Source organism: Triturus cristatus, chromosome 2_2 (assembly GCF_964204655.1).
Source record: "Triturus cristatus chromosome 2_2, aTriCri1.1, whole genome shotgun sequence".
Classification (NCBI taxonomy): Eukaryota; Metazoa; Chordata; class Amphibia; order Caudata; family Salamandridae; genus Triturus; species Triturus cristatus.
The window spans coordinates 1,060,225,449-1,060,252,451 of NC_140582.1; the positions used below are offsets into that span (position 1 = coordinate 1,060,225,449).

The 27,003-nt window shown below is 43.3% G+C and overlaps 1 protein-coding gene across 15 annotated transcripts in view; it reads right to left on the minus strand.

Moving 5' to 3' along the window:
* The window catches only part of FGFR3 (fibroblast growth factor receptor 3), a 111,218-nt gene that overhangs the window by 33,094 nt on the left and 51,121 nt on the right, over positions 1-27,003 (minus strand). For 4 of the 15 annotated variants that reach the window (XM_085642569.1, XM_085642574.1, XM_085642567.1 and 1 more), the window contains 7 exons: positions 25,404-25,573; positions 16,664-16,787; positions 16,136-16,326; positions 14,897-15,047; positions 11,709-11,903; positions 8,877-9,021; positions 5,812-5,933 (listed from right to left, as the gene is read on the minus strand). In XM_085642569.1, coding sequence (XP_085498695.1) covers positions 5,812-5,933; positions 8,877-9,021; positions 11,709-11,903; positions 14,897-15,047; positions 16,136-16,326; positions 16,664-16,787; positions 25,404-25,573 — 1,098 coding nt within the window. Of the gene's footprint in view, positions 1-5,811; positions 5,934-8,876; positions 9,026-11,708; positions 11,904-13,652; positions 13,801-14,896; positions 15,048-16,135; positions 16,327-16,663; positions 16,788-25,403; positions 25,574-27,003 lie in introns of all 15 variants that reach the window. The other 11 variants (XM_085642572.1, XM_085642576.1, XM_085642565.1 and 8 more) reach the window with 5 other exon arrangements.

Genomic DNA, 27,003 nt, shown 5'->3' on the forward strand with positions numbered 1-27,003 from the left:
TCTTTCATAGATTCACAGGCCTGAAACAGGATAGCAAGCAGTATTAACACTATACCTGTTCGATTTGTTTGGGGAGCACTTATAATGCAAGACTGCCACCAGGTGAGCTTTCATGGAAGCATGCTTCAGTCCTGGATTAGTCAGTTCTAACGGGTAAGATCTAATGAGCGTGCACTTGAAAGGGGTGCAAACCTTTCGAAGAGCACCAAAGACAGAACCTTTTCCATTCAGCGGTATAGGTTTTATTACTCAATAAAGCTCTGGACTATGCTAAGATATTGCTTCTGTCCCCCAGGATATCTAAGTGCTGAAACTCAGGGAATTCAGAAGTAAAGCTATCACCCACAGTCTCCAAGACTGTGGGTTGTGATGGAGTACTTGACACCGCCAACTCGGCAGTATGTCTGTCTATACTTGGGCCTAGAGAAAAGGTTGGTACTTCTGCAAGAAATAGAAGGTGCATAAACACGTACTTTCTTGGCCAGACAATGAGTCTGCGGGGTTCTCTCTTCATTTTGGCAATTATTTTGGGTGGCAGGAAAACTGCTGAATAAGATTAGGCAAACATTTTGCACCATCATAGCAAAAGGGTATTACCCATAAATTTTGTTGCAGATGACTGCTTGCGTAGAAGCATTTCCTGTTGCAGTGCATGCCGAAGAGATCTATATTTGATTTTCCCCACACGTTGAAGACTTTGTTCAAGATGTTGTCCCTTTAACTCTCACTTGTGATAATTCTCCAGGGTTATGTATAGATAGCTTGTCTTGTGCTTCTGTATCTCCAGGAGAATTTCTGTTGCTCTGCGGGGGTGAATTGCCTAGTGCCATAGTTTCTAAGCCTCTAGTAACATGGAAGTGTGTTCATTCCTGTTGGTATATATAAGATATTGTAATGGCGTTAAACACTGTAATGGTGTTGTCTGTCTGTATCAACACCAAGGAATGTCTATGAGTGGCAGAAAGGACTATTGGGCATCCACTGATGCATTTGTTGTGATGACATAGTAATTGCTGTGAAAGAAACATGAGCACTGATCCCATACTCCTTGGTGATGTCCACCACGGGACTGTATTTTTCATTGCGTTTGTCAGAATTATAGTGTTGTCGAAGGATCCAGGTACCTGCGCCCACTGGCTGTCCAATTTTTCCTGAATGGGCTATATGAGAAGACGGCAGAAAGGAATTAGGACTATGCATGATGATATCATGCCTAGAAGGTACTTTAAAAAAAAAAATTTTGACTTCGGATTTCTTCAATATTTGGCTTGTCAAGGCATTGAGAGCATATTGTCTCTCTACTGTTGGATACACACTGCTTCTCCTTGTAGCTATGCTCCTAAGAATATTGTTTTTGGGATATTGATAAATACGATTTGCCCTCGTTTAGCTTGAGTCATAAAGTTTTGAATAGTTTGAAGCAAGGAGTAATAGAACGTCTTTTAGATGGTATGACATGCCTTTAACCATCAAATTGTATAGATATGGGCAGGCCTGGTGTCCTGAATGTCGTAGACAGGCCACTTTTGGGGTCAGGTATTTGGTAATTATTCTGGGAGAAGAGCGAAGGGCAAAAAGTAGTACACAAAACTGATGCGAACTTTACCTCCAATCTTAGAAATTTGCTGTATTTTTTCTAGAGGGGTATCTGTAAATAAGAATCTTTGAGATCTAACAATGCTCTGCATTAGTTTTTCATGAGTAACTGTAGAATCTCTTGAAAAGTTACTATTCTGAACGATTGTTTCCTTACAAACAGGTAGAGCTGTCTTAAATCTGGAATGGGCCTCCATTATTTTGATGTCTTCTTTCTTATGAGAAAGTAGCTTAAATAGAACTTAACGTTTTGATGATATCTCAGGACTAGTTCAATGGCTCCATTTTGTAGTTTGCTGCAAATCCAAATCTCTGCTTTCAACAAACTTAAGTGTTTGAGTTTGCCTCTGGTGGAGGTATTGTTGGTGGACCCTGGATAAATTCTAGCATAAGGCCATAATAGCAGACATTTAATGCCGACTTGTCTGTGGTTAGTTTTGCCCACTTGTAGAGCAGAGATTCTGTCCACTGCAGGGCCTGAAGTTTTGCGTGATTGGAGGATGGTAGACAGTGCCTTAGAGTGGTCAATGACGCCTAGCGTCCTGACCCTTTTGTTGACCTCCTCTACGCATTGGTGACACTCTGTTGGGCTAGGTGTGGGATTATGTATATGGTGTTTGTGGTTACTGATGAGAAGTATAGCATTGCAGATACTGTTGAGATTGGTATGATGGATATCGGTATGGCTGGTCTAGCCCACAGTATAGGTATTGTCTTCCTCTTACGTAAAGGATTGAGGCTGAATTGGATGCAGTGCCCCCAATTATCTGGCCGTTTCGGCATCGGCTTTATTATGTTGGAGTGCACGGTCAACATGCGTTCCAAATAGCAATTCTGCACAAAACAACATGACCATGATTTTATTTTGGACTTCTGGTCTAAATGAAGTGGCTTTTAACTAACCTTGCCGTCTGAGGCCCACCCGTTTGCAACTCCAATGGACATTGCTGCCATTGTTGAGAGCGCTTTGACTGAAACAGCCATGTTGTGCTCTTCCCTTGTGTGTTGTGCAGTACAAGGAATCAATTTTTGTGACTGACCTTGTGTTATGGATATTTGTGTATTTTTTATCGTGGGCTTAACATGCATAATTCATGTGATGCACATTTGGCTTATATTATGTTCTGCAGTGTGATAATCAAGCCTATGTCAATATATTTGAAATGTTTTTATTGCAATCTAACATTTGTTATTCATTTCCACGATTTTCTAGAAGATTGACAACTACGTATCTCTCTTTTGTGGATATATAAAGAACACTTTGCCACTTACTGTCAGTTGTTTTCACCAAGAGTTCTTAACAACGAGAATATGGCATACAAGTCTAGCACAGAAAGTGAAGGAGAGAGAGCGGATTTCACATCCGGTGAAACAGGAACAGGCAATACAGAATCCTATCTCTGGTTCTTATTGAAGATTTCCGAAATGGGAACACTTAGCCTTCGTACACTGATTTATCAGTGCAGCCGGCCTCGTGAGACGAGAACAGCAGACCTATTTCCTTGATCACAAAATGTGATTGTTAAAACATGTTTGCAGGTGTGTACCATCTTTGATACTGGTAATAGGTTTTATTTACTGCTTTGCTAGAATTCTAGAATTATAAAAGCAGTTAGAAGTAGCAGAAAGAGGTTAAGATTTTTATGTATTAATAACAGCAATCATGTTGGAGTGGTTTTTATTATTCACACTTCTGGTAACTGTTGCTGCAACCATGCTATCTGTCTTCCTTATGGTTACAATACATATTGTGTACACTGGACAATGATTTTAGTTTTTAAATAAATATTTCAAATGCATTCTTTGTGTTCTAGTGATTTTGAGTGTTATTTCTTAATAAAGAGGAATTGGGGTTCCCTGATTGTTCCTGTTGCATCTCATGTGATTGATTGTTACCTAGAACACTGCTCAGTGTATTGTGTAATGGTTGCAGTACAACAGTTTTTCTGATTTGGGTTTGCACAATGACCAAGTGCTTAGCGTTGGGGGGAGGTTCTAGAAAAGCAACCTCAACGTTTCTGGAAAAATCTACAAAACCTATCAAGTGAGCAGCCTGCAATATGACAGAGTCTGGCTTTGGGTGTCCTAGAAGACAAGCCGGTGCATTGTATGGAACCATATATTTTTTGTTGAGTCTAGAAACTATCGCCACAACTGTGGGGTCTGCATCAGCCTAAATACCTCTTCTCAGATGTGATCCAGCAGAAGAATAGCTCCTACTTGTGTTTTTGCTTTAAATTCATATAAAAAGCAGTCATTCTGTCCGACTGCCATAGGAAGATCAAATCTATGTGCAGCTCTTTCCATCAGGGTATGAAATTTGCTAATGTCATCTCGTGGTGTACCAGTCGCAAATGGTATTGCGGTATTCGCCTTCAGCAGAAGGTACATCCCCTCTTGATTTGATTTATTTGAGCTAGGTAATTCATCCTCCTCCATATCAGTGTACAGGTTATTATCAGACGTATCCACTCTAACAGGTGTTTGAGGCACATCCAAATATTGTTGGAATGATGAGCATGATGGTGATGACATATCTTTTCCCTGTGGAGGCACAGCCCTTGATCCTAAAGGTATTGGAGACTTCGGGTCAGGACGTGGCCGATGTGGTTAAGGAGCCACCTGTGGCTGTGACCCTGTTGGAAATCTGGTATAGTAATCGGCCATCATATGGAGAAGGTCTGTAATCAAATCCACTGGCACTCTCATCATTAGACACCGTTCATAATTATCACAGAAAGGTTCATACGAGTCATGATGTCTATAATGTGATTCTCTCTTTCGGTCTTCCCAAATGTGTGTTGGATAATTAGAAGGTAAGGGTTCTTTATAGAGTACATCTGCTCTTTCTTTGTCCTGACATTTGATTCTAATTTGTCCTGAACTACATCCGGATCGGAATCAATCCTCAGCTTCACTATGAAGCTGCTTAGATGATGGCAGGAACTGGATTTTGTAAGAGGGGTGTGCTTCGGGCACTGACTTCTGGGGCACTTAGTCAAAAACTTTAGGGAATATCTTTTTCTCAAAGGTGGTATCGATGGACCAGTCAATGGTGGCCTCGTCGTTGGTCACTTGCAAATGGTCTCATCAAATGGTTAGAGTTTGACAAATCAGCCAGGCTTGTGGGACTTGTCTATCATCAACAGCTTCAGTTGTCAGTTGATGGGCTTGTCAATGGATGAGCCTTCTACAGTGGTGTCAACAGACTCGTCTGTGATCTCCCTTTTTGCAGATGTGGTTCTAATAGGTGTTTTTTCCTCTTGGCTTGCAGCATCAACAATGGGATGTCGGCTGCAGTTGGAGGCAGTGTAGTAGACAAAGTGACTGTCAATGGCATAACTGACTGCTTTTTTTTGTAGGTGGTTGGAAGGAGGAGGAATGGACGTCGGAGAAGGTCTTTTTTGAGTTTCCTCAAGAGAAGTTGAGCGGTCAGCCTTTTTCTGTGCCTTTTTATTACGCTTTCCATGTGGCTTGACAGAAGTTAAGCTTTTATGGCGCTATCCTTGGTGTCAAATCTAGAATTGACGTAAACTCCTTTTTTGATGCTTTTTTTCTCTTTGGATCTAAAGCAGCTGGTCTTAGATTCATCCTCTGAATAGGGGTGTCACACAGCGTTGATCTTATGGAGCCATCTTAACAGACTTTCTTCTCTATTACTGAGAGTTTTTGCTGAAAACCTTCTTTACATTTTACAGTCATTGGGCTTATGGTTTGGACATAAGCAATACATGTACACTTTGAGTGGGTCTTCTCACCTTGGACTATTTATAATGAGGTGAATGTGTAATAAAACGGCCCTGTTTAGAACTTGTAGAACAGACAGTGATTTGTACTGATGTGTTAGTTGCAGAAAGACTATCACTCCGACGAAGGGGAATGATTAAAGCATGTTAATCTATGAAAGACCCAATGCTGCAGAAGTACAGCATCCTAAAGGGCCCTTCCCTAGCATTCCCCTTACCTACAGCAGATTTTCAAAAGGCAAAACTTGTGCAGCACATACCTGCACCTTAATGTGTTATCCCCCTTCTGAGGTGTTGAACTCAGATTTGGGGTAATACCACAAATTATTAGGATTTTCTCAACACCCGGGAGTACTGATGGCCTTATTTTTTAACTCAAAGAAACTTTAAATATCCCAAGGTAAACTGCCCGACTGACTGCCCCTTCCAATATTTCATTATTGCCAAATACCCTGAGGCAGCCACACACCTTTCAACATCTTAACAGCGACTGTGGAGGCCTTATTTGGCTTCTCCTTTTCAATGCCAACCGCATCCGCCATCACCACCTGGCCAAAGCATCCTTCCCCAAGAGGTTTGCCCAAAGTCAAGCTAAAGAAAAGCAGAAAAGAGGACAATAAACATTTTGGGGCGAAAAGCTTGCAGAACAGATATTACATTCTAGTTTGATATTAATATTTAGATGATATCAATGCAGCAGTTGATTATTGCTTTCAACAGTAGCTCCCTATCTTGCATATCCCAAAACAATGCAATGCCCCACTTAGGCCAATTTTAAAGACACACATTTTACAGTAAAATGAAGAGTGCGCAACCAGCGCAATCAAGAGTTAAAAGGGTTGTGCTGCATGCTGCACATAACTAATAACAGGATGGCCTAAATGGAAATAATGTACCAAGCTGAAGTGACTTCCTGAGAGACACTAAGAAATATACTAAAGAATGAAAGTAATATTAAAACTGGTAATGTTTCAAGTATTGATAAAATTATGCTTGACGCAAAATGTTCTTTTCATCAAAAGTCAGTACGGCAGCTGGGTTATTAGCCACCTTGAGTGTCACCCACAAGCTACAGTTAAGCTGTCACAGAACTGTGCCTAACAAGTTTACTCATTTGAGGTTAATCAAAATACAGACACCTCTTATTTCCAGATCTAACAGTAAATACTACAGAGCTATGATTATAATTAGGTCTGTCAGTATTAGATTTAAATGGACTGCCAAGCCAAGGCCTAACGAACTCACTGAGAGGCATACTTTCCATCTGGAAGGTGAACCCTGGCTGTTATACATAACCTGGAGGGAAAGAGTGTGTGGGGACAGCAGAAGTAATACTGCAATTTTACTCCCCATAAGGACTCTTCCATTAGTTTACTTGCACATGCCCAGTGATCCTGATCTAGGCTGCCCTCCTTGATCGGTCATACACACAGGGACTCTCCTGGGCTGTAGAATCTGCCTGCAACTGAGCCTGTTTATTGAGCTAGCAGGTGGCTGTTATTTATTCTAAGGGCCCTTAATCTGACATTATACTCCAGGAGGAATCAATCAATCAAACTGCATATGTGAAGCGCAACACTGTCACTCCTAGGTGTATCTGGGCACCATGTCTCCGTCGAAGAGACAGGTCTTGAGTCTCTTTCTGAAGTCTGCCAGTGACGGGGCTGTACGGCGATGGAGGGGAATGTCGTTCCAGGTTTTGGTAGCAATGTAGAAGGAGCGGCCTCCGTGGCGATGGATGCAGGGTGTGTGTGCGTGGGCGAGTGAAGAGTAGCGCAGGTGTCTGGTGGGTTTGTGGAAGTTCAGTCAATGGTTGAGCAAGAACGGTCCTAGGTCGTGGAGGGCTTTGTAGGTGTGCATGAGGATCTTGAACTGGCCTCTCTTCTGATGGGAAGCCAGTGGAGATCTCACAGGTGGGGTGTGATGTGGGTTCATTTTGGGAGGTCCAGGATAAGTCTGTCTATATGGTCTGGAGTCTTCTGAGGAGCTGGGTGGAGATGCAACCGTAGAGGACGTTGCCGTAGTTGAGGACGCTGGTCACGAGGGCCTGAGTGATGGTCTTTCTGGTATTGGTTGGGATCCATCTGAAGGTTCTGCAGAGCATGCGAAGTGCGTGGAAGCAGGAGAAGGTGACTGCGTTGACTTGTCGTTTCATGGTCAGTTGGTTGTCGAGGATGATGCGTGCATGGTCGGTCTGTGTGGGTCCGAGTTCTGCAGGCCACCAGCTGTGGTTCCATGCGGAGGTGTTCTTCCCGAACATTAGTACTTCAGTTTGTCGGAGTTGAGTTGGCTGTAGTTTTCTCTCATCCATTTGGCTACATTTGTCATGGCATTGCAGAAGTTGGTTTTGGCGTTGGAGGGGTCCTCGGTGAGCGAGAGGATCAGTTGGGTGTTGTCTGCATAGGAGATTATGTTGAGTCCGTGGGATCTGGCGACGTCTGCGAGGTGGGTCATGTAGATGCTGAACAGGGTGCGGCTGAGGGATGATCCTTGTGGTACACCGCATATGATGTCTTTGGGTGTGGAGGTGAAAGGAGGCAGTCGGATGCTCTGTGTGCAAGGAAGGAGACGATCCACTTGAAGGCGTCTTGCTGTATTCTTATGTTGTAGAGTCTGTTGATGAGGGTATTGTGGGAGACTGTGTTGAACGCCGCAGACAGGTCGAGGAGGCTCAGTTTCTTCATGGTCAAGGAGTGTTCTGATGTCATCTGTGGCGGCAATCAGTGCAGTCTCAGTTCTGTGGTTGTCACGGAATCCTGATTGCGAGGCGTCCAGTAGGTGGTTTTGTTCTAGGACTTTGGTGAGCTGCTGGCTTTCGTGAGTACTTTGGCCGGGTAGCGGAGCAGAGAGATCGGACGATGATTTTTCAGATCGTTGGGGGTCAGCGGAGGCTTTGTTTAGGAGAGGTCTGACGTCTGTGTGCTTTCATCTGTTTGGGACTGTTGCTGTAGAAATGGAGGTGTTGAAGATGGCGCTGAGTTGTGTGCTGACTGGGTTTGTTGCGGGGTTGTAGAGGTGGTGGGAGCAGAGGTCAGTGGGTGCCTCGGAGTGGATGGAAGACATGATGGCTGAGGTAGTCAGGGCGGTGACCAGAAAGTAATTGTTTGGCTGTTGTTCGCTTGTTAGTTGAGGTTGTTGGGATTGAGGGTTGGGGATTGAAATTGTCGTAGATGTAGGTGATCTTACTGTGGGGAAGTAGTCCAAGAGGGTGTCGAAGAGTTCTTGTGAGGGGGGGGATGCTGTTCTCTATGGCTGTCGGTGGGAGAATTCTTCGATTACTGAGGACTGGTGGAAGACTGTGTGAAGTGATCAGGATTCCAGTAGCAAGCAAAGCAGAGGAGACAAAATCAACAGTCCACAAAGACTTTTAAAACAATATTCTTGCACATTATTTGGTAAAAGCAGTGTCAACAATCAGTCTAAATACAAAAGATGTCTCAACCACATTCTCTACTTAATATTACCTTCAGTAAAAGCATGAACAATAAACAGAACAGTTTAACAATTCCAAACAAGAAAACATAGGTAACTGACCGTGAACGAGACAATTCCCACTTCGGATCAGCGGGTAGCTCCAGCTCGGACACGTTGGCCAACATCGGCCCATCGCTCGAGGACAGGCGGGTGATCCGCACCAGAGGGGTGTTGGAATTCATTGAAGAGTTGGACTCCAGTGAAACCTGCTTGAATTGAGCAAACACAAACTGTTATAGCCTACTATTGAAAGCAAGGTACATAATAAAATGAACACTGGTTAAGTCAATAGTTCTGGAGTTGGCTACCAACCTTTTCCCTTTGTCAACGCTTGCTTTGTTTTGTAATTTATTTGGTAAATTATAGGTGGAGAAGCCGTCGGGCCCTCACCAAAATAAAAAAAATTGGTTAAAAGCAACAATATCTTTTTGTCTCAAAAAGCACACACAGTAGACCCTGGCACTGAAGGGAACCAATGTGGATGTGTTTCTAGTGAAAGAGCAGATTGCCACCACTTACAGTGAAATTAGCCAATGGTTGAAGTGGGCTAACCCACTGCCCTATGCTGTAGAGAGTAGAAGATAAATGAGAAATGACAGAAAGACATACCGATAAAAGAAAGGGGCTGACGGAAAGCCATTATCATTAAGTCTAACATATGTGTGATTTTACTAAATATCAAACTTTCTTGGCCATCACCTGGCCTAAAAACTGTCATAGAAAACCACCCCAGAGAAGTTATCCAAAAAAGCCAGTTTACATGCCTAGGGCTGTATTCAATAAGCATGGCAAAGACCTTCTACTCTGCAGGGAAAGCGGAGTTGGATCCCGAATCAAGGGAGACCTGGAGGCACAGGAGAAGCGTCTAAAAGGGCTATGAACTACTCATTTACTTGCTGCATCTCCCAGTCTGACAGCATCTCAAGATGTTCTACTCCCAAGCTTTTGTTGTGTTGGGACATAAATGAAGTGGGCCTAGCAGCAACAGGAAACAGATTTAAGGGACGGTTAACTCTCATGGACATCTCTCTCAGAGGAGTGCACCACTGGCATGGATGTTTTATGGTTAGATTGAAGGAATAAGATAATATAAAAAGACTAAGTTGAGTGTGTGAATGGAGAAGATGGGCATTAAAGAGTAGTATGGGCCAAGACAAACATTTCTAGACACCACAAATATATTCTTGGTCTAAGAAATATATAATTATGTTTGCTATAACATTCACAGAATCAACATAAAAATAAATGTCAGCGTGGCATTGTATATTTGCCACCTTTACAAAGGATTTACAAGGATGTTTCTTGCTGGTCCAGTTCAAGGGACAAGTGAGGTCACAAAAGCCATCATACAACGCCACTGAATAGAATTTCTGGGTGCCAAATGATGGGCACAATTTAGATTGTTAAAAGAGTTTTGCAGCTCTCCGAGACAGATTTATTCCAGCTCAATGATCCAAACAGCTCTGAGTGGCACGATGTAGACTAAAACTGTAAATCAGTGCACAACTACTAAAGATCCATTCCACTTTATGTGCTACACAGACGGGCAGGGCCAACAATAGAGGAACATAAGTTCTATTAAAGAATACAAGTAAACAAAGCACATGTATGCCGCTCTCTTAAACAATTACTCCTCTATCTAACACGCAAACTTTCCAACCAGTGGGGGGGCTGCATTAAGGGCCTGCAGATAAGTTTGTGCCCTGGTTTGGTCTCACACTGCACACATGTAACTACTGTTGCTAACTTTTAACTATTTTAGAGTCATTCAGCAACTCTGTAAGTCGCATCGACGCCAAGTGAGACGCCGTTGTTAAACCCTCACCCCGGGTTATCAATGCAAGACTATAAGTGACTGAGTTCCAAAAAAAAACTGAAAAAAAAAAAACTGAAAGACAAATTGTGTTTGAAAGAATAACGTATGTACCTGACCTATAATTTAGAGAAATACATTTTGAAACAAACTATCTACTCTAGATACCAACTCTGCAGTAGGGGTGGACGATAAACTCCGCTCTGCCAACAGAGTTCGCAGAGTTTTTCCCATTCTCTGCTCCACTTGGAGCGCGAAGTTCCAGGAAAGCTCTGCCAACTACTGCATGGAGGAGGGTTTTTGTAGTGCGCGGCTCGCCAATGTTAAGTTGGTGAGCATCGAGCGCTAGAACATCTCACGGAGAGAGTTCTCAATGTGGGCGGTTGCAGCAGGTCATTACCATTGGTGCTGAGAAAGCTACCATTCGAGGAGAAAATCCACTTGAGGGGCAGAAAGAAGCAGTGCCCTCTGGCGTGCAGATTTTACAGCGCAGAACAAGCTCCCAGCATTAAAAATGAGTGCGAGCAGCGCGACGTGCCACATTTCGCTGAATCTCGCTGAGTTTTTATGTAACTCCACCAGTTCCACCGCTACTCTGCAGCAGTCCTTTATCAAGAGATCCATATAATTATGGCAGAAGAAACCAGCTGCACGTCTTTACAGGCAACAGCCACTTTCTTGGCTTCAATGGTGGCAAGAAAAATCTTTGAATAGTGAATGTCTGATTCCAAAGTCTAGTCAAGAGACTTGCTCCTGCAAAAAACTGATGAACAATCACAAATGTGTTTTGCCATGTAGGAGGTGAATTAAGTAGGATGTCTTCACAATTTAAGCATAATGTAGCTGAGGCATTAAAATAGAACCTAGAAGAAAATAATGACAATTGCAAAAATGCACTTCACTACAGAACTTGCTCTATGCCTAAACGTGTTCATGTGTAATTCTCCATTTCCTGAGCTAGTGTGTTGCATTACTATTCAAAGGATCTGGCTTAATCACGGAGTTAACAGAGAAAAGATCGGACAACGGCCACAGAAAGGGAGAAGACAGGCAGAGGGTAGGAACCTTGTATCTACTTTCTGTTACCTGTCTCTTGAGGGGGAACTTGGAGACTTTCTGCACAGTGGCGGTGTTCATGGTCTTGGAGGGCATCTTCATCTTGTACGTAAAGATTATGATCACTACCAGTATAACAACGGCAACGCAAACTGCGGCGACACAACCTGCAGCGAAAAGAATGCCGACAGAGGCATCGACATCTGGGACTGGCTCTGCTGTAGATTAAAGTCATTGAAAAAATAATAAGCTTCTTTCCTAACATTATCAGCACAACAATGAAACATAAAACAGTGTCTAAGCCAGAAGGGATTTTTGGTTTTTTGTCAGCATCATTAGACACTCCGTCTAATAACGTTAATAGGCTAAAAAAAAGTGAGATTTATTGAGGGCTGTTCTGAGATCTCGCCATATACTGGCAACAGAAGAACGCATTCTACACGTGTCAGCCATTCATAACGGCATGCAGAGGGTTCCGGACAGGTCAGACACACTCACATGTAGACCAGGAAAAGCTAGCACCCGACATGGTACTCCAGCGTCATACACACATATATAAATATGTTCCATACAATAGCACAATGGAAGAGATTTTGCTGCTGGATTCCATGATTTCATCCTTGATGACAATAAAGGAGAAATCAAAAGAAATCCATTTGTGAAAATGATTACAGTGGCAACGTATATCAATGAAATGTCACAACAGCATTTTGATATTAGACCGCGACACCAAAATATTAGTGCAGCCAAACGAAAAAGGTTGCTAAGCTGTTGTCAAATCCGTCACCTTGATTTACTAAACGGCAAGGCTTTTATAAAAAGAATGAATTCAAATGACGACTGCTTTTTTTGTTGTTTCGAAGGTTAGAGCTACAAAAGATTAGTGTTCGCAGTCCTAAGCAATCAAGAAGCAGCCAGTCGTGTAAAAAAGGCCACCTGGGACGGGAACAATTAAACGTTATTATTTTAGGCAGCACTCCAGCACTGTTGCTCTACTTATAAACACACAGTTGAGCACACCACACACATACAAATAAGGTTTGTGTACAAGTGACTGGAAACAATCCCGGACTAAAATAAACATTTAAAATAGGAATCAAACAACAATAAATGTATTTCTAAAAAATAAAACATGAATTCAGAAATGCCAGCCAGTGATGGTTTATTTAACATGTTTTTAGAATTTTTAATTTAGAGCCTTCCATTTCTGACACGATAGTGAAGACTTCAGGCTGTCGGAGAACTCATGGCACTGGACTATGGACTCAATGGCGAATTAAAGAAAAAAGAATGAAGATGGACTCCCAGTCATGAGAGAGCTGTGCAACTGTTGGGCAGAGATGGACTGGACATTGGGGAAAAAGAGGTACAGAGCGACGACCCAGCTTGAAAAGGCTGGGTCACAGTAAGCCACAAGCTAGTTGTGGTGTCAGGTTGGTGGTACCCAGGTCAATTACCACTAAGCCAGACTGGTAGGATGGCCCTTATAAAAGGGCAATCAACAAGTATAAGCAGGCACACGTGGAAGTTGCCTGAAATTGTGATTCTCCAATTACGTTCCCATCACCCCTCTGCTGTTGAGATGACAGCTTGCAGGCATCATTATGGTGGCACAACAGTTCAGTCGGATGAGCTTCTGTTGCGTAAATGTATGTCCTACTGTGCCAGAAGTTCCAACTGCATGCAGCCGAGTCAGCCTCTACTTAAGATCTTAATAAAAAGAGGACATGGAGCTGGGCAGGGCTCCAATTATTCCCATGCTAGAGTAACTTTGTTGGAAACTAGCGGCTTCTCACACAGCTTGTGTTGCAACTAATCGGCAGCATACACGCCTGAAAATGACTTCCAGGGTAGATTGGCCCGAGGCAAGCAGGGCACACAAAACCGTCAGCGTGGCATTTCTGAATTCCATTTCGAAGCACCCCTGAAGGGCGATAAAAGCAAAGGTGCCCGTATCAAAGAAATACCTGGTGGCAGCACCGTGAGCCAAGCAGAATGATGGGAATAGCCAATAGAGTTCCCAGCGAGACAAGTATACTCCCCCGCATCCTCAAAAGTTACATTTCGCAAGAACAGAATTTCTAGCTCCTTATCCGAGGTATTAACACCTGCCGTCTAGAAAAGAAAAACAAACACACATACAGAAAGGCGGAACGAGAACAAGCAAGATTCCCAGCAAAGACACCAAAGGCACATTAGCAAATCAAGAGCGACTGTGGCCCCAGCCACAGTGAATTTTTTATGTAGATATTTCTGCAACCTGCAAAGGAAAACAAGCTAAAGTACCCTTCACCAGACCTTTTACTCTGTCCCACTAGGGAAGCATGCACATGGAAGAGGCGCAATGGAAGACACTCCCACAATGCTATGACGGAACGGCAGGTAGAGGCCATGTGGAGAGAAAATTCTGGAAATGAAGGCTAAAGTGCAATTAAAATGAGAAAGAGCAGAAAGCTAAAAGGGGTTATATGAACCAAAAATAAAATTGGTATTTGCACAAGCTGTGCTAGTTACCAACTACAGGGATGGCACAGCAAATCGATTTTTTTAGCAGTGTCTTCTGAAAATGGTGGTCCCTAACTCCTGATTTAATTTAATAAATTGAAGTTTACTTTTTTTAAGATTAGAAATACAACCACCGCCAATAATCGATTTAGTCCGTAATCCAAGAAAGTGCAGTCGCCTTGAGATTACAATGTTTTCTCCATCCCCAGATAAACTGAGATGTCATCAGCTGTGCCACCGACTTGTTCATTTTTTAAAGGGCGGGTCTTACTGCCAGCTGCTTCTAATGTAGATTTGTGCATTACTTCCATGGCAACAATGCAATTTTATAACTGTTTGTGAAGAAAGTAGCACTGCTGAAAAATGTGATCAAATATGTGTAAAACAGGATGCAAATTAGTGTTCTGGGCGCTGAATGTTGCACCATTTATGTCAAATAAAAAGCTTATTTAAAAATCCATCTGAAGTTTAATTGAAAGCCTAGCATATTAAAGGAACTTGGAGTGTGTTTGCAGGCCCGATGACGTCACAGCGTAGCAGGATAGAAAGAGAAGAGAGAAGCAGAGGAGACCTTGTCACAGTCATACCATTGGGGGATGTCTTCCATTGCAAAGCACAGAGAGGAGAAGCACCCAGGGACAGCAGGACAGGTCCTCCGAGAGGTGGGGGGCTCGACAGGTGGACAGCCCTTGCAAGTGCGCTTTACCTGCTGTTGGTTTGTAAATGTTGAGCCAATAGGGGTTCTCAGCTGTGCCTACGAAATTTTTGGCTCTACACAGATATTCGCCTTCGTCTTTCTCGGTCACATTTAACAGTGTTAGCTTAACATCGGCTTCAGCGTTTTTACTGATTGAGGTCTGCGGGACAGAAACCTGAACTTCAGTACAGCCAAATAACACTTGCACCGCTCCCCACTCCTTGCATTCAACACACAGATTCGACCCAACTCGGGTTGATCCCACACATTGGTCTATGTCCCACCAGCAGCACCTGCGTCATCAAGTTCTGCCATTAACTACAGGGCCGGAGAGATGGAAAGGCTGTGCAGTTTTTAACGCCAACTCGGGGAATATCTTATCTGTCAACTGTGACTGGAGACAAGGCAGAAGCAGGGAACACCAGAGATTGCGGTGGACTTTCGTTTCCTACAGGAGGATGGGATTCAGCGTTCTGCTCCTGGACAAGCAGGCCAGGCAAGGGGTGTGCTGGGCGGTCATCCTGAGCCTCCATAGAAGCCCTGGGGGTATTACGCCACTAACAATTCAATTTAGAGTGCAAACCTCGCCTGGTGTAAAACAATTCGTTCTAGCGCGTTCTTACACACGTAGGCCTCAAGCTTTACTTAAATGTGCTACAAAACCATACTCCTCTGTTATTCTCTCTGGTATACTTCTGGAGTCCCCCAAATAGACTCTCTCAGAACCACACTTGCGCGAGGCACACTTCTGTGCTACAGTTGTAATTCTATGGGGAGAGCCACTCTCTCTGGGCGTACAGCGATTACTCTAGTAACTTCACACCTTCGTATATTAGCACAACTTTTCAGTGACTGACAATTGCTAAAACAAACAAGCCAACACTAAAAGGGAGGGTGAGAGGGTGTTCAGTGCAGTAATAGGTCATACTGTATATGCAAGTAACAGTCTCACTGCAGTCTGCTTGGAAGGAGTGTGTGGGAGGCTGGGGGTGGACTGTTTTGTGTGAGAGGGATGCTCACACAGGGGCTAGTATTTTTTTCCAACTCTTTTTTAATGCATATTGCATTCTTCTTCAGTTACATTTAAACACATCATGGTGGATGAAGGGGAGTGCAGCAGTGTCGCTTTCAGCGTCTTGACTTAAAGAGTTTTTTTGCCAGGGCCAATTATCTTCTCTATGGTTTACATTCCACCCCCCATCCCGAAACTCCCAAACTAACCAAAGACATCAGAGTAGATGGACTGACCTTAAGCACAGTGACATATGGGTTCCCATCAGGTCCAAACTTGCTGCCATTAACTTCCACGTGTTTCAGCCACTGGATATGCGGCTGGGCATCGCTGTATACCTTGCAATGGAACTCCACATCGCTCCCTACCACCACAGTCTTGTTGGAAGGCAATCCCGCTTGGAGGATGGGCCGGTGTGGAGACCGTTCTAAAACACAATAATTGGGCACGGTCTTCGAGTTGCTTTGACAGTCATCAGACAGCTATTTCAAATTCTGTGACCCAAGGTCACTACAGCATACAAAGCACAAACACATGGTACTGATGCTTTTTTTGTCTAAACTTAGGAGCGCACAACTTCTGGACACTTGACGCACACATGCCCCATCAAATCTGTCACTCTTGTGGTTAACCAGTGAACAGGTTTCCATGCCCTGGGGCTTCGGCACAATACAAATTACAAGTATAGCTGTGCTCTCAGGAGTTCTACAAGTTAATTATTTTGAAAAAGCAAACAATAAACAAACAAATTAATAAAAACTTACCAAGGACATCAAGCGTGTATGTGTGTCGGATGGTGCCGTACTTATTTGCCACCACACACGTGTAATTTCCCCGATCTGATGGGACTACACTCTCCATCACCAAACTCCACTGCTGGTGTCTTAGCTAAGGGGACCAGAAGTACAGACCCGTTAATAATACAACGAACACAGGAGCAACACAAATAATTAAAATCATGTCTACCACATTCTGATCTGAAAGGCATAGGCAATGCACGTACTAGCCACATTTAGCACGAATGCTCCGTTGGGGTTCCGTGATTTACTGCTCAATCGCCATCATCAGCTTTTAGCCATAAAGTCTACCTCTGAATTCTCAATCACAAAGAAACAATTGATGTGGGGCAGAAACATTTGCATAGGGGTGGAGGAAGGCCATGACAGTCCACAAAACGAAACCTTACAAGCAGGGCGCAAGCTGCAAGAACAGGGATCTATGGCACAAGGTGTTAGGGGTAGGGCAGAGGGTGAGAAATAGGGTCTTGTGACAAACCCACAGGTGAGGTTTAAGGATGGAGAAGCGAGACTTCAGCGAGCTTAGAAATGCTAAAGCATACAACAAGGGGGTTGAGGAACAGACCAAGTTATTGCTGCACTTACAGAGAACAGAGACCCAAGGTGGTCATAACATGGACTGAGGACTAGAAAGCCTAGCCGGAGGCGGCTTTAGCATTACAAAGGCCATGGTTTGAGAAGAACACTGAACTCTTTCTTGCAGCAGTTACGTTGCCTTGGCTTTGCACCCGAGTAGGAAATATCAGATCCACGCTCAGATAAAAATGTTCTGGGCGTGAGAACACCACAACACGCGATTAGCACTGCACAAAGGTTTGACAACTATGCATGACTTGGATTTGTTCGTTTTCTGTCATTCTTGGCTTTCTGCAAAGACTAGCACACACAGTCACATTCACAAACCCAGTGAGGGTGTGCGTCCAGAAAGCATGTGAGTAAAGACAGCGGTCTGGGAAGAGATAATCCTCACATTTTTCTTCTCTTTTCAGGGTCACTTAATGTACCCATGCTTACAATATTATAGATTCCAGCAAGGATTTGGACACCACCATGCTTTGTGAAATTTCATGTGATATGTCATAATGAATTCCACTGAATCGAGAGCAAAGGATAAGCAGCCATTAGCTGCACTTGAAGAGTTTAAGCTTTCTATGCCTTCGAAAAAAAAAAATATCCCACTCTCCACCTCTCCCCACTGCACTAATAGACGAACTTGTGAAGACTCTTTTTCACACCCTTCGCATAAAAAGAGGCAGTCAAAGAAGCAATGTGAAAACTAAACTTCTTCAGCCCTGCTCCTGTATTTGCTTTGGCATATTTACCACGTACTATGAAAGGGTACAAACTGGAAAGCAGAAGGTATCACTTTAGAAAATACTGTGAGCTCCTAAACCATACTGACCCAATTAGCCAGCCCGAAAAGCTGATCAATAAATGAAGAACGTTCACCATCAACCGTTTGTGATCAAGATAAGAAACTGGATGCAGAGCTGGACTCAGAGCACTCCTCAGCAAGCTCTGCGAATATAAATAATAAGCTTTTTATATTGTGCTTACAGCTGTGGGGTTACCCTTTTCTAATTGATTTTAAATGAGTCAGATAGAGGAACGGAGGCACAGGATCACAGAGTTATTTTCTTTCAATAATTTTAATGATTGTATTTTTGATAACATAACTGGGCTGTATCAACTGGCAGTTAGTGTGATTTGGCGAGGCTCGCCCTTTTTTGTGAAGACAGTTCAGTATTGGAATAAGAGTGTTTATATAAGCTAAAACCCTTTGGACATCAGCCATTGGAACTTATGTTCACAGCTGATAAATCTGCCACCAATCCATATCTTCCAAAGAGGGCTTTCCCATTCCTTTCAGGCACAACTGGGGGTCATAGGTCAGAAAGTGCCAGGAAGACTCGTGTTGACAGTCCAATAGAAGATCCGCAGATATGAGCATGCCCCGGTCCCTGTGTGGGTCTCCTGATCGGCAAAATGGCGGCAGAGCATGCACGTGTGTGCGTGTGAGAGACAGGCCTACCCACAGCAGAAACGGGTTATCCTTCACTCAGAAGTTATCCTTCAGTTGAAGGGCTTAGGGTGTGAAGTGCTTCACTCTGTCACCAGAATGTGCAACACTCCTCACACAGAATGTATCGTGAAACAAGGACTGCACTACACACGAAGTAGTGAATGCTTGTGAAGTGACGAAGCTGCATGATCAAAAAATTGCAGCACTAGGTCATGCTGACCGACCACTGTGATATGCAGCATTTAAAACTTTAATTCAATGTTACTGTACTAGAAAATCTCAATAAAATATATTTAAACATGAAAATAAATTAAACAAGCATTTGCAATGCAATAGGTCTCGCATTTGCGAGAGTTTGAGCTACTGGCATTGTAAATGAGAATGCCTTTTATTTATGTGTTGGTTTTCAAAACAGATAAATAAAAGGCATTGTCATTTATAATGCCAATAGCTTAAACTCTAGCAAATGCGAGACCTATTGCACTGCAAATGCTCGTTTTACCATGATGATTCCAACCAATTAATTTTTTGCAAAGCTCTAGAATTTTTACTATGCCCTAATCTAGAAGCAATCAGTTAACATTGTGTAAGGAAATTAATCTTCGTGAGACTTGTGCCTAGTTTTTCCGTTCAATGCGACTACTGTAATCCACTTAATACAGCTTTAAAATAGGTAGATTGACTACTTTTTGGCATTTATCTTTTCATTCCTGATACAGACATCCACACTAGGTCACTTAAGTGATGTCAAAGAGGATTAAGAGCACTGGGACGTCACTTTCTGTAAATACACTTTATGATGTCACATGCAAATGAGAGGTGCCTCACACTTCACTTTCGCGCGGTATGATTGGACTTTGTTTGTCCTTTGTTTATCTTCACTTTGCCCCTTACTCATAGTATTCTAGAATTGTTTACATCTGGACACTTGTACACCTGGGGCCCCAAAAATTCTAGGACCTGCCCTCTCTATTTGATGATAGTCTCATTGGTATTTTAGATACCCTACAGTTCACGACTATAGGGTTACATTTTATCATTTAAAATTATGATTTCAGCACTTCTAAGTTGGAAAACTGGAACACGACGTCTAACACAATAATACTTCGTCCTCCGAGGTTTGTAATTTTAGATTTGTTATGATAATTGTGAGCCTTAACGTCTTTGCATGTAAAGTGTCGTCACAGCTAACAAGCTGCAGGTGAGATCACTTGGAACCTGTGTGTAATGACGCTGAGCTCTCTACGACCCATCGGCCTGTTGTTTAGGAAGTTAAGGAAACGAGGTGGACTCAGTAAAACATGGTGCGTGTTTAGCTTGTAAATAAGACCAGAGAACGCCTCACTTCTTGATTTAGTACCGCTTAGCACCCGCACCCTATCCGCCAAGGAATCCTTTTAGGTATTTACCAGTGCAGCAGCGGCAGGTCCGGATGTTTCTCTCACGAGTGATCTCCCTCGTCCACGGTTACCGCTCGGCAGGTCCCCAACCGGCACCGTCGCCGCTGCCAGACACTCACTCTCACCGACTCGTTGCCTAGTGACCGCTTAACAACTATTACTTGCGATCAGACAGGGAATAATGGAGTGGAGCGCCATCTAGCGAGGAAAGGCTGAGGGAGTTTCAATAAACCAACAAGCAACACAAGCCCCTCGAGTTTTGAAACTGAAAGCGATAAACATGACACCTAATTAACCAAACCCGCGAGCAAAAGAGATGCCGTGCGCGTGCACAATCTCCAGTCCGGGCAGGCGTGGCAAACAGGAGACAGGGAGGGAACAAACATGCCTCCCTTTCAATGAAAAGCGAGCGTTTGTGTCGCATGCCAATTAAAAGCAGAGGCGGAGTTTCCACCCCGCTTCCAAAAGAAAAGCGACGACAATAGATCTCGCAAGCGAGCAGCACATGCGCTGCAACGCTAGGCGACACCTAATAAAAAGGGATTGCAGATTGCATGCTGATGTACCAGAAGGCACCACAAATGCCACAACCCGCTCAAGGTTTGCTGCACCATGAGCCATTCATGTTCAACAAAATGAACACAACAGTAGTGAGCTTTGCCTGTGAAAGAGGCTCACAACACGGGCGGGTTGTGACATTCACGCACAGCACTCTGCCATAAGTGTATATGCCTTCTGCACGAGCACGGAAATCTGTAGATCCCGGAGCCGCACGTATGTGCAAGCATGGCCGACAAAGGAGTCTTATGCAGCTGCTTCGGGGGGGTCTGTTTCCGTAAATACAGAACTGGGTGGGGGCAGTTATTTCACAGAGAGAGTCCATAATCACAAAGGGCACGACTACGGTCGATATGCATATCGGGAAAGATTGGGAAAAAGACATCTTAGCACAGGCACAGCCTTGAGGGCCTGCTCCCTAAAATATTTGCTTCCAACACTTTGAATGAGTCACGTTTGATTACAAGGCACTCATTCCTTAACGGAAGCAGAAGTCTTTGCTTGAAAGGGTAGACCATTTCACTGGGGGAAAACGAACATTTGATATTTCTAGACAAATATCCTGAAAAGCACATCCGTCAAACGTGATTTCAGCGAGCAGCAACAATAAAACTGCAGAAGCCAGATTCATATGTGTTTTGATGACCCCAGAAAGATACTGAACTCCTGGCAGGGAATGGTGAGCGGGTTGTATGCTATATCAATGTAGGGGTAATGTGCTTGCTACCAGCTGTTTGTGCTGATAGGTCAGACTACCTCTGGCCAAAAGTAAAAAGGTGCGGAGCAGAGTTCTGGCTCTTTCCGGCTGGAGGTGCACTCAATCACAGCAGGGTGGAGGCAGTTGAAATCTAACAACCAAGGTGAAAAACAGGTTTGTATCTTTCAGCTCCGCTCTGAAGATCTTTTGATGTGAAGCGTTGGCCAGATCCAGCATTTCATCGGAGTATACAAAACAAGGTAAATATTTTATTACTGGCCTTTCTTTCTATTCTAGTGGATATTCAAGTTGACAAGTTGCAGTGGTTTCTCAGGGATCCAGTTGTTTCATATGCGGTTTCTGTCCTCTAATGAACAGCCAGTCACAAATTCCAGTTCATTAGGGTTGCACCATGGAGTTCATTCGGTAAGTCTAGTTGTGCTGAACACTGTGTGTAGGTAAGTTGGTATTTTTCATTACCCGTGGAATTTCACTAGTATGTATATTCCAACTTTTGTTCACAAAGCCCATTGCTGTGTATTTCAATTCTGTGCTTTATTATTCACACATGTGCTGCCCTGATGCATTTCGGTTGTTTAAACAGCCTAGTTGTGAACAAGGCTGTTATAACAGCCGAAACGTGTCATGGAAAAATATGTGGGAATAATTATGCGGTAAATACAGCACAACTCTGGTGTCGGCGGCCTCCTGCCATAAAAAAGGGGAAAGAAATATAAAAACACACATACAAAAGTGCCTTCTCAAAATCATGTTGCAGGTGGTACCATTGGATACTGCTAAACTATAATTTACACCCAAGTGTAAATTCAATGAGTAGGCCTGTTTCATTGATAAAAGTGTGCTTGCTTGCAAAATACCAAGAAGATTTTGGTTTTGAGTTCCTAGACATCTAGAAGCTGTGCGGACTGAGGGCAGCTATTCATGCACACCCGTTTCTGCCCTCTCAGTACATGTGCCACCTCAAATCAACTCACTTGTTGCGGTGTTGAACCTTTCTCAAAGCTTTCCCGTTCTGCCTAGGCCGGGTGCAAAGCATTTCTTGAGACTGGAACATACTGAATCCCTGCCTACCCTTGAGACTCATCTCATGTATTCCAATAATCCAGAAGAGATTATAGGTTGTGTGAACGCTGAAAACGGCGAAGGCGCAACACCAGGCCTTAATTATATTCGCATCTGTGTCTCCCGGGAATGCAAAGCTCTGATCCCTCTTAAGCACAAAGAAGGGTAAAAAAAAAAAAAACCTTCGTAATGTCTGTCACCTTGGTACCAACCAAGGAAAGTGGCAGGCATCATCTGACCAGAGGTCAGTAATTAGCAAGTAAAGAATGTTAATGACTTGGCTGCCTTTTCAGAAGGGTGGCTTTCACCATTGAACATGGAGTGAGGACACAAGTCCCTTTCTTTTTAATGATAATTGGTTGTGCTGCGGTGAGCACCTTCTGCTGGGCCCCCCAAGACAATCTGCCTCTTCTCGACACTGCAGCTCTGAAAAGGCGTTAGGTTTGTGTTTCTTTACAGGGGCCACACAGCTGAGAGCTCCAATCTAGGCTATGAGAAACTGGCGGTCTAAACACATCACCCTAACATGCAAGTACTCAGTTGTCTACGAGACACAAGAAACTTCATTTAAAATGTGGCTGTGGTTATGTTTATTGGGAAAAAAAGAGGAATGTCATCTTTTATCCCTAAAAATCTCATGGCTCGGAAGTTTAAGAGAAAATTAAATGACCAATTGCACTTTTTTGTCAGCAAATATAGTCCTTATGTCCGCCCACTATACAATGCACAGTATGCTTTATGTTAGGTTTACCAATCCCTGCTGCATCAATCACCTGGGTACCTTGTTATGTATTACCCTGGTTATAAAGGTTACTCTACTCCATTTCCATAGTGTGGGTAGGTACCCCCTTGACCACAAAAGAGGTAGATATTGCTTACAGTGCTATTGAAAATGCTCGCATTCAATAAATACATACAATTTATGCTGGCTGTCTAAATTCATATAAGAACACCGAAACCATGTTTGAGGAAGAAGGATGTTTCTTTTAGTTTCCCTTTTTTGTGTTTTGCCCCTAATGGCACACAGTCTTTTTCAAGGTGTGGATCAAGATGATGTTGGTTTGGAGGTTGGTTTTATTTGGTCTCAATTCTTATTCTCTAGTCAAGATCTAGGTTTGAGGAATTGATAAGTGACCTTTTAAGACGAGACAAACATTTCTGGTATAGCAGTCCCTGAGGTCCTTTGAATGCTCTGCATTCCAAGGACCACAACACCGGAAAGGTTTGCTTCATCTGGCCTAGTCCAACCCCAACCACTCAATATTTACACCTACTTATTCTACTACTGAAGCCTATTTATATTTTGCTTACTGGCAGTCACCAGTAGGTAGTTATGGTTAGGATCTAGTTTCCATAGACAATGAGTTTTTTGTCTTGCTAATAACTTTGGAGTACTAGTTTTGAAAATTCTGTGAAGATTTGTCAAACGGCGCCAATCACTTTAGCAGCTGTCTGGAAAGTTTTGGGGTAATTTGTCAAGCGGGAGCTGAGAAAAAAAAACAAGCCTTACATGTTTGGGTTCCTTTACTGCACAAAATGCAGTGGTATAGAAACACATTATCTCACTGGGAACAGTGAACTATGAGAAATATTGCACAGTTCCCTGACCAACATGGAATTCATCATCATAATGACAAACCGCAAAACACTCAGTAGAGCTTTACTCGTCACGGCTACTAGGATTATATGGCATGGAGGACCACAATTTCACGAACAGACAAAGCTCATGTTTGGGTGCTTTTATTGCACGATATGCAGTGGTTGAAAATCCAATTTCACAGAGAACTATGGAGAATAGTTTAATAGTGCTAGTGGTTAGTTATTCTTTGAAAAGTTTTTTGCCCAGGTAACTGCCTTAAAATAAACATGTTATGTTCAAAATATACATAATGACTAATATGTGAGATAATGATCCTATGTTGACTTATCGGGTTTCCTTCAGTGGTTTATGTCATTAGAATTCCTCAGTGCAATTATATATGTGTGTGTGTGTGTGTGTGTGTGTGTGTGTGGTGTGTTTGTATGTGTGTGTAACAGTCACGTCTGATAGTTCCTCCAAACACCAGACACCAACGCACAGAGTCCTTGTTAACTTCTTTTTAAAGGAACGATCGGACTTCCACACAGTATTTCTCCAACTTGGTTTGTCCGGGCAATAGCGTTGTCCTTGCCCATCCTGCTACATAGCAAGTACTAACTCGAACCGTGTAGTACTCCCAGTACGCAAGACCACATTGGCAACATTTCCTACTACTTCAACCTTTGCCAAGACTAAAGCCTGGAATTAAAATATCATAAAGACCAAACAAATGAAAACAATATCTTTTTAACTAAGATCAGTATATATACGTCCATCCATACGTTCTTGAACCTATTCAACCACCTATCCTTCTACCCATCATGAATGTAGCCACTACTCATCCAGTTAGACACCAAATGCATCTCCTTATAAATCCATCTATTCACTAATCTAAAAAAAAGCCTATTCCTCCTCCCAATACTTGTGTACTCTAACCACCCACAGATCATATCTACCAAGTCAAACACTCATCTCTACTATTTCTCATTTGCACCATTAATCTATACACTTTTACACTTTCCCTGGCCTTCCCTCGTACACTCACCTAATCAAAGTTTTGCCAACACAAAGTTGCAAGTACATCTAGAAACGACACCTGAAATTACAACTGCTGGCAAAGAGAGTCCTTCATTTTGGATAATTAAGAGAAATCAACTTCAGATACAACAAGTTGTTAGATCACACGAAAAGAAGAAACCAATTTGAGTGAGCAAAACATCTTCAAAAGGTCTCTCATCAGCCTTAAGTCACTTATACAACTACATATAAAATATACACAAACGTGTTAGAGGCAACTACGCTGCTGGTTAATCAGCAACAAAGGGCAGCTGAGATGGTGGAAAAGTTGTCATGTAAGTGAATCTTACCTTTATGCCCCCAATCCGATGCTCGCCTTTAAACTCCTTGCCGTTTTTCAGCCAAGAGATGGATGGCATTGGCTTTCCTACAGCTGGGCATCGGAAGCGTACCGTATTGGCTGCAGGCACTGCAAGCAGTTTCTTCTCCATCCATTCTAGGCGCGTGAATAGTGGAACACCTAAAGATAACCATGTTTTCAGTATTGATATGGATCAGGCATTTAGTCATGTTCCGAGTAATAAAGATTGGCTTTTTTTTTAGCTTTAACTAGAAACATTGTATGTTTGTATTGGTACGGTGTGTGGATGTAAACATATATAATGCAAATTAGCTGAGGAGCACTAGGACATCATTTAAGTGTACGTCGATTGTCATTTTCCATATATGCATGAGATTTTACATTAGGTCACAGATTTCCAATGTGGTTAAGCGATTTTCCCAGCGTCAAAATAGTGGCACAAGTGCCAGAGGCAGGTCTCCATCCCAGGTCTCCACCTTTGAAAGTTAGCAGCTCAGCCACTCCACCCCATCAATGCAGGTACAAGCCCGCGGCTCTCAAAAGTGAACACGATAGGAAGCAGGATAATTCAGAAAAGGAAACGACGAGTTTGAGTTGACTAAAGCCAGGCTGCATCTATTGATGAAGATACTGGACAGTCCACCCAGGCAACTGCATCAATACCTTGCCATGGAGCTATATATGCATAGGCGCCTACGAAGCTCCACAGAATAGGATGTCAGAGCAGGGGTTTCTATGGACGAACACACACAGATTTATAATTATTCACCCTTAATAATAATTATAAAACAGTATATTCACAGGAAGGGTGAAGGAGAACAAAAACCTGCAACTGCTAGTGCACACAAATGCAGACAAGACACACGTGCACCCACCCTAGCAGCAGGCACTTCATCATCTGCACTGCTTAAAGTGCAAGGAAGCAATGAAAACAAGTGTCCTACCGGAGGGACCATTCAAAACAGAACTTAATTTAAAAAAACATGTATTTTTATATCAGCCTGTAAAATAACTGGAGGAAAGCGGCCATGGGAAAGGTTATAGGTGCGCCACCAGTAGTGGAAGGTTACTGCCAGTGGGCCTTTGCTCTCTTCATACCTGCTCTGGCTTCCAAAACATTGCAAGCCGAGCAGCGAGCTGCGCAGATGCTTCCTGGAGTGCTTGCAGGATTGACTTGCTGCAGTTCAACAAAGCTTAATTGCAAGGAGATAGTCAAGAACCCTAATGGGACCCTTTTCTCATATATGGGTTCAGTGCCATTAACAAACGAACACTGGCTCCTGTGCACAGCATGCAATGTTTTTGCATCTGCTCTATCACTGACGTCTAACTGTACTGTCATAGAAAGGTGCGCTTTCCAAGGCCTGAACAACCGGGGGCTTGCTATGCGACGCTCCGCCCCGAGAGGGGGGGCGTGAGTAGAATTACCAACGGCACGTGATCGTAGAAAGAATCACCTGGAGGGCAGCACCGGCGGGCATCGCTCCCGCGCTGCCCGGCTCATCAGGCGGGCAGGCGACCCAGATGGTTGCCTGCCCTTGGATCGCCCGTAAGATAACCCACCCATTACATATCTTGGAATTATGTAA